General features: G+C 42.6%; 2 protein-coding genes across 12 annotated transcripts in view; one reads left to right on the forward strand and one right to left on the reverse strand.

Annotated features, from left to right (window-relative positions):
- SERGEF (secretion regulating guanine nucleotide exchange factor) overlaps positions 1 to 15456 on the forward strand; it is a 165253-nt gene that overhangs the window by 138667 nt on the left and 11130 nt on the right. For 2 of the 10 annotated variants that reach the window (XR_009962862.1, XR_009962863.1), the window contains one exon: positions 11475 to 12730. The exons of the other annotated variants lie outside the window; for them this stretch is intronic. The gene's annotated coding sequence lies outside the window, so the exon portion shown is untranslated. Of the gene's footprint in view, positions 1 to 11474; positions 12731 to 15456 lie in introns of those variants that run through there. 10 annotated transcript variants of the gene reach the window in all.
- The window catches only part of KCNC1 (potassium voltage-gated channel subfamily C member 1), a 123643-nt gene continuing 120986 nt past the window's right edge, over positions 12800 to 15456 (reverse strand). For both annotated transcript variants that reach the window (XM_062608863.1, XM_062608859.1), the window contains one exon: positions 12800 to 13690. In XM_062608863.1, coding sequence (XP_062464847.1) covers positions 13509 to 13690 — 182 coding nt within the window. In that variant the 3' untranslated portion in view covers positions 12800 to 13508. The remainder of the gene's footprint in view (positions 13691 to 15456) is intronic.

Genomic DNA, 15456 nt, shown 5'->3' on the forward strand with positions numbered 1-15456 from the left:
ATTAAAATTTTATTAGCAGACTGTAAAGATACTGGTGGGGCAGCTCTTCAGGGATGAGCAACCTAAACATGTGCCGTTCTGTTTCCATGGCAACACATCATTTTCATCTTTTCCAGGCAGCCTAGATTGCATTGTGTACTGCAAGAATATTAGATGCAGAAGAGCTGTATTAACAGCTCAGTAGTTTTCCCTAAACCTTGCTATTAAATACTTTTGGTTTGCATGATCATTAGAACAAAAAACATGGTTGGGATTATTGTGCTATTTTAGAGAAAGCAATCATGACAGCAGAGCTGAAAATGAAAAATAACTGCCAGTTGGGGTGACATGTTTTGGTCCAATTCATTGACTGCAAACCTGGCTATTCCTGTGACCATGCAAACTTTGCCAGTAAGGTCAGGATTTTAGCAGGAATAGTTCTGTGTCTGGTGGTTAGAATCTTTGGAAGTATTTTTGATTCTTTGAGCTGCTGGAGAGAATTGAAGCAGTGTAGTAAAGGTTAAGGCTATAAATGGTGGCTGTTAGCAAGGATCGATTTTCCAGCACTGTGGATCATGGCCTTGGAAGCACATTAAGAGGTGGCATTTCAAACTCAACGTAAGTGATTTGGTAGCTTTCTAGGATACTTGAGGACATTTCACACTGCAGCATATTCATATTTTGCTGTGAGCTTGAAACTGTTTTATTGGTTTTGGAATGTCAAGCTTGCCTATTAAGTCATAGATTGCTAAGACTTGGGCAGTGTATCTCACAGTTCTCACCTGCTGTGAGAACAGGAAACTCCTTTAAAAAGTGTATCCTTTGTTTAGGAAAATCTCTCTTAAACACGTATTTTGTCTTGTCTGTAAGAGATGAATAGTTCAGTATATCTCTATGCAAATGTTTATTACTCCAAAAAAACGTGAACACCTTACTACTTCTCTCCATTTGTGTAGTGTCAGTTTGCCAGTGATGAATCTTTGTTAAGTACAGCAATGTGCTACAGTGTTTTCTGAGCTGATTACACACAAATCTTCTGTTTTGGCATTGTGGAGGTTTAAATTAAAGTTTAAACTGTAAATTTAATGTTACCACTATACAGTAAAAGAAGCAAGTTACCACGGGAGAAGTATTTAAGCAACGCATGAAGATGCAGGTCACCACAATATTTTCCTGTGGCCTTTGGGATGTTTAATTTTCCCTTTCTCCATTTGTATAAAATTTCCCATGAGATTATGTGAGGCATGTCAATAAAAATCGAGAGCTTTCACAGTAGTAGTCGCTATAGTTACATGGTGCAGTTCTTAGCCTCTTGTACAGAAAGTATACCACCTGCAATTCTATAAAATATAAAACTATTCTGTAAAATTCTATAAAACTAAAATGAATCTCAGTTCATAGCATGTCTCAGCTGCAGAAACAGAGGGACTAAGTTGCCTTTTAAAGCCATCTGAGTCGTATCCCTTCATACAGAAAGAAATGTCATGCTCATAGAATGCTGCTGTTCTCCTGATAGGAATTCAGAGTTTAACTTCATCTTCAGGGTCTGTACAGCACAAATGTTGAAATCAACACTGACTCTTAAGAATAGCTTTTTGTCTCACAGATCTCCTGTGCACTCAGGAACCCTAAATGCCTTTAAACATGGCTTCTGTGTACTGAAGTTACTTAACTGAATTCTACTTTCATTTTGGTTTATTGTCTTTTTCCTATATGACCATTAATTTAAGGATTTGGTATGAATTGCTGCCATAAATCATAGACTTTTAAAGTCTTCCCTGGGATAGACAAATGTCTGTCTGGCCTGTAGATGGGGAAAGAAAAACACTGCAAGCCTTTTTGTATGGAATTGCTCTATAAGGCAGACGTATTAAAAGTTGCCTTTACCTTCACTTCCCTTCCTTGAGTTCTTTTTATGACTGAATGAAGTAGGACAGGTTTATTTCATATCAGTCACCATGTGAGAAAGGACAGTTAAGTAAGTGTGTGATGTCTCATCTTCCATTAAATTTGAATGTTCATTTTTCAAGTATGTTCTAAATATACAGATGAGCCAAGATTCCAGGACCCAATAACGCCTTCACTGCAGGGTTTTTATTCACTTTTTTTCTGAAGTTCCAGACTTAGAGCAATGTGAATCTTATCCCATAGATGATTAAATAAAACCGAATTTTGGAGTTATTCTTAGTTTTCATTACACAAAATCGAGGTGAGGTCAAACCATGTAAGAGGTGACAGTGAAAGATGTCCCCTGGCCTAAAGAAATAACAATATAAATAACTAAAATAGTCAAGATGAGGTGGGGAAATGCAGAAACAGCAGCTGGCAAGTAGCCTTTGTCAAGAATGCAGGCAGTACCTCCACTGTCTGCTGCTTTTTGTGGTGGTTTCTGCCATTTGTCAGGAGGGAAAGACTGAACAGATCCTGTCAGAGGTCAGGAAGGAGGATTATATTTTTGCTTTGTGCAGGGTAATTCTCCCTCTGTAATGAGAAAGTTTAGAGCCACAAGGCGAAGAGGAGCAAAGCATTAGTAACAGGAACTGATAGCCGGAAATGAAGGAATTTTGCTTTCAACTGCAGCCAAACTTTTTTCCTCATGGCTTCTTTTCTCATTTCAAGAAGCAATTGGTCCCCTTGCCATTCCTATCAAGGTTTAGCCTCACTGCTCAAATACTATTAAGACTTTTGCTGATTATCTGTTGGAGAAGCAGCTTTGAATCCATCCATGTAGTCAGCCTGAAGGAGAACTGGTTGTCTAATCACATTGTCAGCTAAGTAATTTTTGCACCTCCTGGGGCTTGGGTCTAGCCAGTGCATGCTGACATGAGGCTGAACTTGACTTACGTAGCCTTGTGGATTAAAAGTTGTGGTCAGTATAAAGTTAGTCAAATGAAATCTTCAAAAGCAGAATTATGCTTTGAAATGAATACAAAGTTGTCATCATTTAATTGTCCCCTGGAGAGACAATTTCTCAGTGGACAAAGCATCAAAAAGCAGTGTCTTTCACTCCTTTTGCAGGAAATATTTCTGCCTGTGAGAACTTTGGGAGCTTTCTAAAACAAACCACCCCCACAACCAAACACTTCCTCTCTCTTCTCCCCCCTCCACTCCCCCCAGCCTAATTTAAAAAAGAATGAAATAAATTGTTGTGGGAATTGTATACTAATTAATTGGAAAGATCTCCTAAGAAATTGCTGAAAATGATAGCTTTTCATGCTGGGAAGTAAACAGTTCCATCAGGAGTCTTTCAGCATGACACACTGGTGAGGAGAGAAGGTGTTGAAAGTCAGAGGTATTGAAATTAGTGGAGCCATATTTCAACACAAAGATTTAAAGGCAGTTCTAAATAATAAAGAGTTACTACTTAGACATAAAAATAATTCCTATTTCTTAAGAAATTACCGAAGGGTAATGTTTTTCCTCAATAGTAATAGGCATTCTCATGCAGAAATTGGGAATAAACTTAATCTGTCAGGTAGCTAAATAAGTTTATGAAGTCCCCTTTGAATTTAATTATGCACAACTGTTGCAGGATGGCTCCAAGAGCAAGGCCATGGATCCTTGGAGGCCTTGTGCGAGCAAAGCTAAGTGTAGGCCTCACACGTAACCGGAAACCGGACGTGGGAGGAGAATGTAAAGGAAGCCGTGTAGAACTAACCAATAGTGTTGTGACTAGTAGGCATGGCTAACACCACGCGGACACAAGCGATGTGCGCCACGAATAAAGTAGAAGCTTGCTTATCACCCATAGTGGGTTGGCGTGTCTTGCTTCTCCTCGCCGCTAACGCACAACTGCTTTTGAATCAACAGTTTGCCTCCTTTCCTGTAGTGTATATTTGAACCAACTGGATACTGGAGATGCGGTGAAACTAGAGTGTGATTTTTATTGAAGTGGCACCTAATGCAGTGCTGATCGTCATGCTATAGAAGATTTTCGTTAACTGCACAACGTTTTGAGTTGTCTGTGTATACATGGCATTTTGGAAGGTTAGTTCATGTCTGTATTCCTGTCCTGGGTTCAGCTGTAACAGTCATTTTTCTCCTTCTTAGTATCTGGTACAGTGCTGTGTTTTCAACTTTAGTCTGAGAACAGTGCTGATAATACACTGATGTTTTTAGTTGTTGCTAAGTAATGCTTACTCTGATCAAGGACTTTTCAGTCTCGTGCTCTGCCAGTGCAGTTTTTTTTATTTACAATTTGGACTTAACTCACTCTGGCAACGTCCAAGGTGCTGGCTGCTACATCTACCTGTGTAAATAGTAGCTACTTATTTCCTCTATCTGCCTATGCAAGTTCCATAATTATATGTATGTTTTCTGTAGAATGCATATCTGCATATGTGTATATGTACAACCAAATATTTGACAAACACAAATGTGAAGTGTAGTATTGCCAGTTGTGTTGTATTTCTTTTTACTCTCTTTTTTGGACAGTAAATTAATAAAGACAGTATGTGGCTGTAGTCATCCTAAAATACCTTCACCTGATTGGTTCTTGTATCATGAGGATAATTACACACACAAAAAAAAAAAAAAAAAAAAGAGGCTCTATTTTAGGGAAAGACAGCATTTCATTTTTAAGTGTTCAGATATTTGGGAACATGAGTCACTTCTGCAAAGTTGATTGGACACTTGAAAATTCTTGCTTTATCTGTTCCTGGGTAGATTTAAGAAGCCTCCAGAGGCAAGAGAATGGTTTTTGGTTCACCCATGAATAGAGGCAGTTCCCCTGTTAAGTGATCTTGAAGAGTAAAGGTCTCCTGGCTGTATTGAACAAGAAATATTTTCATTATTGGTATTCAGCAGGCTTTAGGTTATCACAAGACCTTTGAAACAGAGTCAGAGAAAACAGTTTTTAAGTTATTTAAGGAGGCATCTCAACGTTGTCTTCATATTTAGGTGTCCTGTTTTTCAGCAGTTCAAAGACTAAATTCAGCTTCTCTCATGTTCATACTGCAGGTTAGTGAGAACTGTTTTATATAGTGTTCATTTGTACATTGTTTATGTAGTCCTATGGATATGCATGCATGTCATGCCCTGATTTTCTTGCTGCAAACTGAAGCTTCCTGTTTCACCAGAACTTTGGGCTGATTTGTTTCAGTCTTTCACTTTATTTACTCAGTAATATTGCCCATAACTTTAGAGCCTTCCATGCTGTTACTTTTTCTTTGGGACTAATGGTAAGTATTTGTCATAGTGCCAGATGTGACCTTAAATTCTAACATTCTTTTCTGTCTAGCTTGTTTTCTAGGTTGCTTTCTATAGCTGCTCCTGCTCAGTTGCTTGTCTAGTGCCAACTATAGAAAGAAACTGGCTTTCTGCATGGGCACTGGAAAGAACAGTAAGGCCAATGCGTGGAGACACCATGTTTCCAGTGTTTCAGCTTACTCCAAAGTGAGGAAAACAAAACTCTTGAATTCCTTATTTGGTCAAATATTCTTTGAGAGATAGAGCTGGTGTTTATTTGTTGGTTTGTTTGTTTTATTCTGAAGGATACTTTGTTATCCCAGAACCTGAAAGTGCACAAGTCCATGGAACCTGATGAAATCCATCTGTGGGTCCTGAAGGAGCTGGCAAATAAGTTGCTAAGCCACTGTCCATCATATTTGAAAAATCATGGCAGTCAGGTGAAGTTCCCAAAAACTGGAGAAAGGGAAATATAACCCTCATTTTCAAGAAGAGGAAAATAGATGACCCAGGGAATTACAGACCAGTCAGTCTCACCTCTGTGCCTGGCAAAATCTAGGAGCAGATTCATGAAAAACATGGAGCAAGCACATAAAAAACAGCCAGGTGCTTGGTGACAGCCAGCATGACTTCACTAAGGGGAAATCCTGCCTGACCAATTTGGTGGCCTTCTATGATGGGGCTACGGAACTGATGGACGGGGTAGAGAGTTGACGTCGTCTACCTGGACTTGTGCAAAGCTTTCAACACTGTCCTACATGACATCCTTGTCTCTAAATTGGAGCAACATCAATTTGATGGATGGACCACCATGTGGATAAAGAGTTGGCTGGATGGCCGCACGCAAAGAGTTGTGGTCAATGGCTCAATGTCCAGCTGGAGCCCAGTAATGAGTGGTGTCCCTCAGGGATCGGTGTTGGGACTGGTCTTGCTCAACATCTTTGTCAGTGATGCGGACAGTGGGATTGGGTGCGACCTCAGCAAGTTTCCTGATGACACCAAGCTGTGTGGTTCAGTTCAGGAGGGAAGGAATGCCATCCAGGGGGACCTCGACGCACTTGTGAGGTGGGCTGATGCCAACCTCATGAAGTTTAACCATGCCAAGTGCAAGGTCCTACACCTGGGTTGGAGCAATCTCAGGCACAGCTACAGGCTGGGCAGAGAAGAGATTCAGAGCAGCCCTGTGGGGAAGGACTTGGGGGTGTTGGTCAATGAGAAATTTAACATGAGCTGGCAGTGTGCGCTTGCAGCCCAGAAAGCCAACTGTATCCTGCACCAAAAGGAGCGTGACCAGCAGGTTGAAGGAGGTGATCCTGCCCCTCTACTCTGCTCTTGTGAGACCTCACTTGGAGTATTGTGTGCAGTTCTGGTGTCCTCAACATAAAAAGGACATGGAACTGTTGGAACAAGTCCAGAGGAGGGCCACAAGGATGATCAGGGGACTGGAGCACCTCCCGTATGAAGACAGGCTGAGGAAGTTGGGGCTGTTCAGCCTGGAGAAGAGAAGGCTGCGTGGAGACTTCATAGCAGCCTTCCAGTATCTGAAGGGGGTCTATAGGGATGCTGAGGAGGGACTCTTTATTAGGGACTGTAGTGATAGGACAAGGGGTAATGCGTTAAAACTGAACCAGAGGAAGTTTAGATTGGATATAAGGAGGAAGTTCTTTATTGTGAGGGTGGTGAGGTACTGTCCTGGGTTCAGCAGTAGCAGTCATTTTTCCCCTTCTTGGTAGCTGGTGCAGTGCAATGTTTTGACTTTCAGCTCGGGAACAGAGCTGATAACAAGCGATGTTTTGGTTTGGCCAAGGACTTTGTGAGCCTCATGCTCTGCCAGGGAGGAGGGGAAGCCGGGAGGAAGCAGAGACAGGACACCTGACCCAAACTGACCAAAGAGGTATTCCATACCACAGCACGTCATGCCCAGGATGTAACTGGGAGTTAGCCGGAAGGGCTGGGAGACTGCAGGGTTGGAGGAGGTATCGGTCGGAGCTTGGTCGGGCTGGGGGGGGCGAGTTATCAGTCGGCTGGTGGTGAGATGATGTATTCTCTTCCCTTGTTATTTCCTTTATCATTATTATCATTGGTGGTAGCAGTAGTGATTTGTGTTATACCTTAGTTACTAAACTGTTCTTATCTCAACCCGTGGGAGTTGCATTCTTTTCGATTCTCCTCTCCGTCCCTCCGAGAGCAGGGGGAGGGCAAGAAAAGGGGGGGGGAAGTGAGCGAACGAATTACCTGACTGGGTTTAAACCACGACAGTTCTTTTTGGCGCCCAACGTGGGGCACGAAGGGTTGAGATAACGACAGATCTGACTGGATTAATAGTCACTCATCACAATGACGATTTATTGGCTCTCAGAGTTCTTTCTCTTGATCTCACAGCTTCAGAATGTTGTAACTTACGTAGAGCCGGTATTTGCTGTGATAGTGTTTATCAAGTATGGGGCCTGGGCTAAGGTTCTTGTCTCACTGTGCTTTATGGCAATGGCTTGTAATACGGGCGGGCTCCAGCAGCAGGGCGGGACGGACGTGGCCTTGGACTTGTACGTGGCCGTCCGGCTGCTCTTCACCGTCCTGGCCCTCACCCTACTCTCCATCTTCGTGAGGCTGCGGGGAGCCGAGGGGGAGCGGCCCCGGGAGCCGGCGGCAGCCGAAGCGGCCCGGGAGAGCGGCCCCGGGGACCAAGCGGCGGCAGGAGCGGGGCCGGAGGCCGCGAGGGGACGGCTGCCGGTGGAGGAGGTCGGGGCGGTCGAGGAGCAGAAGGAAGGGGCTGCCGAGCAGCGGGAGAAGGCGGCGGAGGAGCCGAGCCCCGCGGAGGAGCCGAGCCCCGCGGAGGAGCCGAGCCCCGCGGCCGAGCCCAGCCCCGCGACGGCCGAGAGCATTCCCCGGCAGCCGCCCGCCGAGCCCCAGGAGGATGCAGGAGACCACGCAGCATTTCCCAGCAAGGCAGAGGAGGAAGAGCTGGACTCAGGAAAAGAGAAGCTGGCGGTGGGAGAGCCGGCAAGCACAGCAGCTGCACCAGCCCCAGTGACAAGTACAGCAGCATCAACTGAGAGTTCTGAAGGTTTTGAATGGCCTTTGGGTGTCCTTGGTACCTGCCTGCTGATTGTGATGGGGATCAGCATGTTGGCACACACACAGGCTGTGTTCTACCCACAACCATTTTGTCTGATCTCAAAAGTTAAGCAGAGTCAGGTTTGGGTCTTGTCTGGGGTTAGACAACGATATAGTGGGACCAGGAGATTTTCCCCAAGGCTGGACAGTGATGAGTGGCAGGGTGTGTGGGACAGTATGGGCAAGTATCTAGTCCACTGGGCCCCTCCAGTGCTTTGGAAGCATCGGAGATGGAAGGCAGCTGTATGGAGTCCCCAACAACAAGCTGCAGAAACTGCTTAAGGGGACAGTGAATTATTTTGAGCCTGGTGGGCCCATGGCGCTTCAGGCCATCAGAGCAGAGATGCAACACAGAGATGGACTCATGATCGAGGGGTGGACTTAGCAATGGACACTATTGCCCAGGTTATTCACGAGTGTGAACACTGCACACAGTCTCTCCTGCTCTGGAAGACTGTTACAAGAGATGGAGCCTGACATCATGGACCAGATGGACTCAGCAGCTTTATAGGGACTGGTCCATGCACTAAGATAAGAGTATATTGAAAATGGGGGATCTGAGCATGACGTGAATGGTATGGAATAAGGGGTGGATAATGTCCTGGGTTCAGCAGTAGCAGTCATTTTTCCCCTTCTTGGTAGCTGGTGCAGTGCAATGTTTTGACTTTCAGCTCGGGAACAGAGCTGATAACAAGCGATGTTTTGGTTTGGCCAAGGACTTTGTGAGCCTCATGCTCTGCCAGGGAGGAGGGGAAGCCGGGAGGAAGCAGAGACAGGACACCTGACCCAAACTGACCAAAGAGGTATTCCATACCACAGCACGTCATGCCCAGGATGTAACTGGGAGTTAGCCGGAAGGGCTGGGAGACTGCAGGGTTGGAGGAGGTATCGGTCGGAGCTTGGTCGGGCTGGGGGGGGGCGAGTTATCAGTCGGCTGGTGGTGAGATGATGTATTCTCTTCCCTTGTTATTTCCTTTATCATTATTATCATTGGTGGTAGCAGTAGTGATTTGTGTTATACCTTAGTTACTAAACTGTTCTTATCTCAACCCGTGGGAGTTGCATTCTTTTCGATTCTCCTCTCCGTCCCTCCGAGAGCAGGGGGAGGGCAAGAAAGGGGTGGGGGGGAAGTGAGCGAACGAATTACCTGACTGGGTTTAAACCACGACAGGTACTGGAATGGGTTGCCGAAAAAGGTGGTAAATGCTCCATCCCTGGTGTTGTTCAAGGCCAGGTTGGACAGAGCCTTGGGTGGCATGGTTTAGTGTGAGGTGTCCCTGCCCATGGCAAGGGGGGTTGGAACTAGATGATCTTAAGGTCCTTTCCAACCCTAGGTATTCTATGATTCTATGATCTTTGGCAGATACCGTTCTTCCCAAATGGTGCTACATATTCCTGTCTTGATTCCAGCAAGTTTCTTCTCCCTGAGGTTATGCAGAGGATCAGATGGGATAGTGCCAAACAGCATCTCAGGGACCCAGTTTGTGTTGTCTGTTCTGGTTCTCTGACCTTCTGGAGCTGGCATGGTGCCTCTGAATCCCTCTGCCCATCAGCTGTTCTTTCTGTCACTGTGCCAAAGACAGATTTTGCATTCAAACCTCAATATCCCTGCACCTGATGCATGTTTTCATTATGGCTATTTTGCCAGGGTCCAGAAAAATACACTAGATCAGAAACTTTCAGTAAATATCTCTGCAGGGTGAATTGCAGGAGTTTTTCATCTCAGGACACTCTTTTGAGTGGTCTCAAGAGTTAAGCATATGGACGTCTGACCCACAGAGGAGGGTGAAGGTAGAAATGTGCAGGAGCTATAGCGGCAGCAGGGTTATTCCCTGACTAAATGGCCTGAGTTTGTAAAAGGTGTGTTTGAACACCCATATATACTCCATTCCACTTTAGGGCTAGGGTCTCTTTAGCTCTGTGTATTGCTCAAAGTGCTCCAGTTTTGCCAGCTCAGTACTGAAACTCAACTTTCTATTTTTTTATTTTATTTTAGAATTATGGGTTTGTAGTTAAACAGTTTAGCTGATAAAGTAAATCAGAATAGAGTGAAATTTGTCCTTACAGGTGTAAAAATATAAAAGCCCAGAATCTCTGTTCTGCACCAGAAAAGTATGTATGTCAAAATCTGTTTCTATCTAAGCAAACCAGTCTTTGCTTTTAACAGCTACTGATGACAGAACTATTCCTTTGCTTAGTATCAGCAAGCAATTCCTCCAAACTTCACTCAGCAGCCATGTATGATTTTGAACTGATGTTTGGAGAAACAGATCCAACCCTGCCTTCTGGGTACTTTTTTGTTTTTGAAGCTGCCTGCTTTGATACTCTTCCTGACCATTTTTAATTCTTACAGTATGATGCTTAGTTTTTCAATTATTCCTGACAAAGCCTTTTCTCCCACTACTTTTTTTTATACCCAGTATTGACCATTTGCTTATTTTCTTTCCAGAAAGAAACTTTCTCTAAAACTGTAGCTAGAAAAATAGAGAAGTTACTCCTAAGGGCCTGATCTTCCTGATCTTTGGTGGTAAAGGAAGGATTTGTGTCTCCCATCTGGTAAACATTATCTGGCTCTTTACGTAAGTTTCTTGACTGGGAGATATGGCGAAAGTTTCTGATCTTTATCTAACCCTTAAGAAATCAGAAGACCTGTAACAGCTGGGCTCTGCTTTACAGTAGACTCTGGAAACCCACTCTGACATCAGAGAAACGGCTTAGCCATGTAGATGGGATTGAGGGTGCAGTTTGTGGTGGTATTACTTTGCATTTTGTGTGTGTGTGTGTGTTTGCTTTCCTTTTTAAGTATTTTTATTCACTATTCAGCTACTGTTTAACTTGCAATTGAAAGTTAAGCCCAGCCCTGCAGGACCAATCCCAGGTAAAAGCATTTCATCTGCCCCTTTGAGCAAATATGACTTGCCTTTGGTTCATACTCTTGAAATAAACCTCTTCAAGGCCTGTGTTTGAAGTCTGAATCATGGGATTTAATACAGCTGTCTATATATTCTTTTTTTTTTTCTTGCTTGCTTTCTTTTTTCACAACTCTGTCAGCTATCCCTCTATTTTCTTCTTTGAAAGGGATGCTGTTAGTTCACTGAACTGTTGTATGAGATAGAGGGGAATAATGGTTTTGAGTGTCAGCAATGTTAATGAGGGGATATTACTAAGTCATTTACTTTTTGATCTTTTTCTAGGTGCTCAAATGATCCAACCATTGTTGTACCTGAGTAGATCTTGGGTTTCCCCACTTAGACCACAACACAGTGGCAAGTATGAGGATCCCTATAAATATAGGCACAAAAACTGAGACAGACAGACAAGGCACAATGACCCATAGGAGCTTTATTAGATGTGCGCTTGCACTACAGTACAGTGTGGTATAGGCACACTTGAACGAGATACAAGTAGGTTAACTCAAGTACAACAGTTGCAGCACAGGGGAAAAGTAATCCACAAATCCTGCCCAGAAGGGAGGATTAGTTCCTCCTGAACTCTCAGACTACAGCTATGCTATAGCTTGTATCAAGCTAGGTATTTTAAAGCTCTCACAGGTACACATGGTACTACAGTGCTGTCACTGTTAAAACTGCACTGCGACACTTGCAGGGGAGCTGTCATCTGAGCCATTGTGTTACTGTAAGAGATTATAACTTGAAACTTTGCAAAGTAAGGCATCCTAAAAAAATTACTGCTGAGTTGCAACTACTTCTGTTCTGAGGCAAAGTTTGCGTAGCTGTGAGAAATCTACTAGTTTAATGAGTAAGAAGGAAACTGAGAAATTCAGTGACCATTTGTTTCCTTGATATTTTCTTTTTGCATTTTGAACGCTTCAGCTTATGACTTCTGGACTTCACCTCAGATTTCTTGTTAAGCATGGGAAAAAAGCCCTCCCTTGTTTAATATCAATAAGCAAGTTTTTTTTAGACTTCACTCAACAGTAATGCATATTCATATCATGTGTCTCTTAACTTGAGTAAAATGCAGCCTTGCAATAGGTAAGGGAAAATGAAAGGGGAGAAGTCCAAACTGAAGCCCATTTAAACATAAAGCTATTTTACAGAAGATGTCCATATGGAAGGTTTACGCATTTTACTTCTTGGTTCTGAGTTAGAGAATTGTGTTCTGCAGAAAAGGACACCTTCAGAGGTAAACCCCAGAATGCTCACTTTTGTTCAGTGCAAACAGCCCTTCAGGGGAAGAAAACAGCAGTCAGGTAAGAAGAAATTGAAGGTATATGTGACCATATGGAATTTTTTTTTACCTTTTGTTGTATTGTAAGTATTTTTTATATAGCTTGGTCTGCATGATCACCTTAAATCTGTGTACTTGTAAATAGGCCAGTGTATCACACAAAGAGTTGCTTTATAAAACATGTTGAGCACCAAAGCATTTCCAAAATCTTTTCCATCCTAGCTGCTCTTTTTTGAGAGCCCAGTGGGATCTCTTGTTTCTGACCAGCCAGAGAAGTAGGAGGAAGCACCATTTCACTTGCATGCTGTTGCTCAGCTTGCCATATGTCTGTACTTTCTCCTGCCCTATGATTTGCTTAGTGCTTTGAAAGCTACATGTAGTACTGTTACACAGTTTGAGTTTTTCAGATTCTTGCTTCTGCATTCATCACTGAACTTTTTATCATCTACTACTTTTCCTAGTGAAGATGGCCTTCAGTTCTAGGTCTTGGATGTAATGTTGCACGTTAGAATGAATCACAGCTGTCCTCTCATTTTCTTTGTATAATAATTTACATCAGTTTAAAGTGTGTGTAGATTTGAAATGGTAATGCTTTATACCCAGAATACATTAATGCAAATGGCCATAGCACCGTATGGTCCCATGGAATACTTGAATGACTTGCACCTCTCTAGATATGCTTTGACATGCTGCTTCATCCATTTTATTTGCATGGATGACCTCTTACTAAGCACTTAGAATAAGGTTTTTTCTGTATGTTCTGTTCACATCACACAGAGGGTCATGAGACTGCAGTCTCTGACTCTGTGATGAAATCGTGATTGCCTAGTTCTGGTCATACAAAGTTAAAGCACTGTGACACATTTAATATCTGTCATTTAGAGAGGCAGTGATACAAGTTCGGAATGAATATCACTGTCTGCCATGCTTGATATTCTGATGGAGCAGACACTAGTGCCACATTCAGAGCCTCAAGACAAATCTCTCCGTTAACTAATTTGTCAGGTGTTCTTGTCCTGTACTTAAGACACAAAATTTTAAAGATTTTCTTGTCTTCTACAGGTGTAAAAAAAAGCATCTTTAATGCTTAATCCTCTCTGCACTGCGGCTGCTTCATGTATGATATAATCCTCATGTATTGTCAGTGGACCAGTTACGTTCAGTCTTGCACAAAGTCGTGAGCCCAGGTTTTGTTCTGTGTTGAGTTGAAGATGCTTTCCTGTTGGGAAGGAATTGACATGTTTGAATTAAACCAAAAGGGAAACCTTGTACAGCACCCATAAGCTTTAGTCATAGTAAGTACCATTTGTGTTTGCCTGTGGAAACAGAAATGTGAATAGTTAATCCTTGCAATAGATTTCTCTCCTTGCTACCTATGCACAGCAAAGCAAACATCTCCATCTTACAGGGCTTTGGTTTCACCACAGAAACTCTAAATGTGTATAGGCCCAAGAAGTCTCTAATTACAGGTCTGATGGTTTTAAATCCTAGTGTACGGTTTCATGAATTTCTTCTTAATGTTTTTGTCTTCAAAGTGGCAATGCATAACTGAGAAGGAAAAAATAAAACACATCATCAACTAGCTTGAATGGTAACCTAAACAGTGGCTTGTTTGATGTAACGTGGAATGATTCTTTTAAATAGGTGTATATTAATTTGTGCAGTGAGCCATTCAGCTCCTGCTTTGAAGCATCCTATGAGAACAAAATTGACAGAAGTCATTGTATATTAGCAAGATAGCATTGCCTTTAGTGAATTAGCTCAGCTATTTGTCCGATGCTTAAAATAGTACAGTATGTTTGTACAAAACTGCTAAGGCTTTTTGATAAGTCCCATTCTTATGCTGGGTTTCCCTACTTCGGCATTGCTCCCTTCCCATATACAGTTTTCAGGCGGTGGCAGATGTGCTATGTGCCCTTCACTGCATGCTTGGAATTTATATTACCATAAATATAATTCTTTTCCCTTCCCATTTTGTAACTGTGGGCTATTCAGAATCTATGGAAATGAGGACAGAAAAAATAAAATGTGCTCTGTACTGCTCTTTGCCATTTGTGGGCAAGACATTGATATTGAAGGAGAATTAGACTTTCCCAAAGAAATTAATTTCAAAGGAGGTGTGTAGCATATTGCTTTATTTTACAGTACTCCACATATCACTGTGGCTCCCTAAGCCATACTAGGCATCTTGTATACTCAAGCTGATTATCTGACTCTCTTCAGTATTTAGTTGTATATTGTAATTGGGTATTTTGACAGTTGGCCTTGAGGCCCTTGACCCAGTTTGAAGTCCCTGCTGTATTACACAATATACAATTATAGGCATAAAGAAGGTCCAACTAACACAATAGTGCTTCTGCAGTAAAAACAACACAACAACTAACCAACAACAAAAAAAAAAACAAACCACCCCAAACAAAAATATTAGATACAAGTTTAGAGCACCAAGTCAGAGAAGTGCAAGTCGTGTAGGCTTCATGTAATTAGTATGAGTAGCTGTTTGATGCCATTCTTTCCAGGTACCAGGATGAACAACAGATGTATGACCTGAAGTCACCTGATGATAACTTGTGTAAAATCACTGCTGAGTGGTCTAAGTTTGCTGACTCAGAGGGCTATTGGTGATGCAAAGGTGGAGTGAGGGAGGACAGAATGTGGTCTGGAATCTAACTTGCATATCTTTAGCACCATGACTTTATACTTCATATCTAAAACATATGTTGTAATTGTGTTAGTACTGCAATGCCTGTGATTTTTAACCAGCTTACTTGCTGCAGAGTCAGATGTGCATATCTGAGGGCTGTGGTCCTGAGCAACTCAGCTGCAGTTGGATTGGGTGCCTGGAGTGCACCATAGCTTGCTCCTTAAAGTGTGGGTATAAATACAGCTCCATAATAAAACTGCCACTATATGAATATCTTAGTTATTTTTTACTCTTGGAGGTACCATATAACTTCTTGGGATCATGTCATCTTATACTCCACT

This window comes from Pezoporus occidentalis, unplaced genomic scaffold (genome assembly GCF_034315485.1).
Source record: "Pezoporus occidentalis ecotype Australia unplaced genomic scaffold, CSIRO_AGI_Poc_V1 ctg131, whole genome shotgun sequence".
Lineage (NCBI taxonomy): Eukaryota > Metazoa > Chordata > Aves > Psittaciformes > Psittacidae > Pezoporus > Pezoporus occidentalis.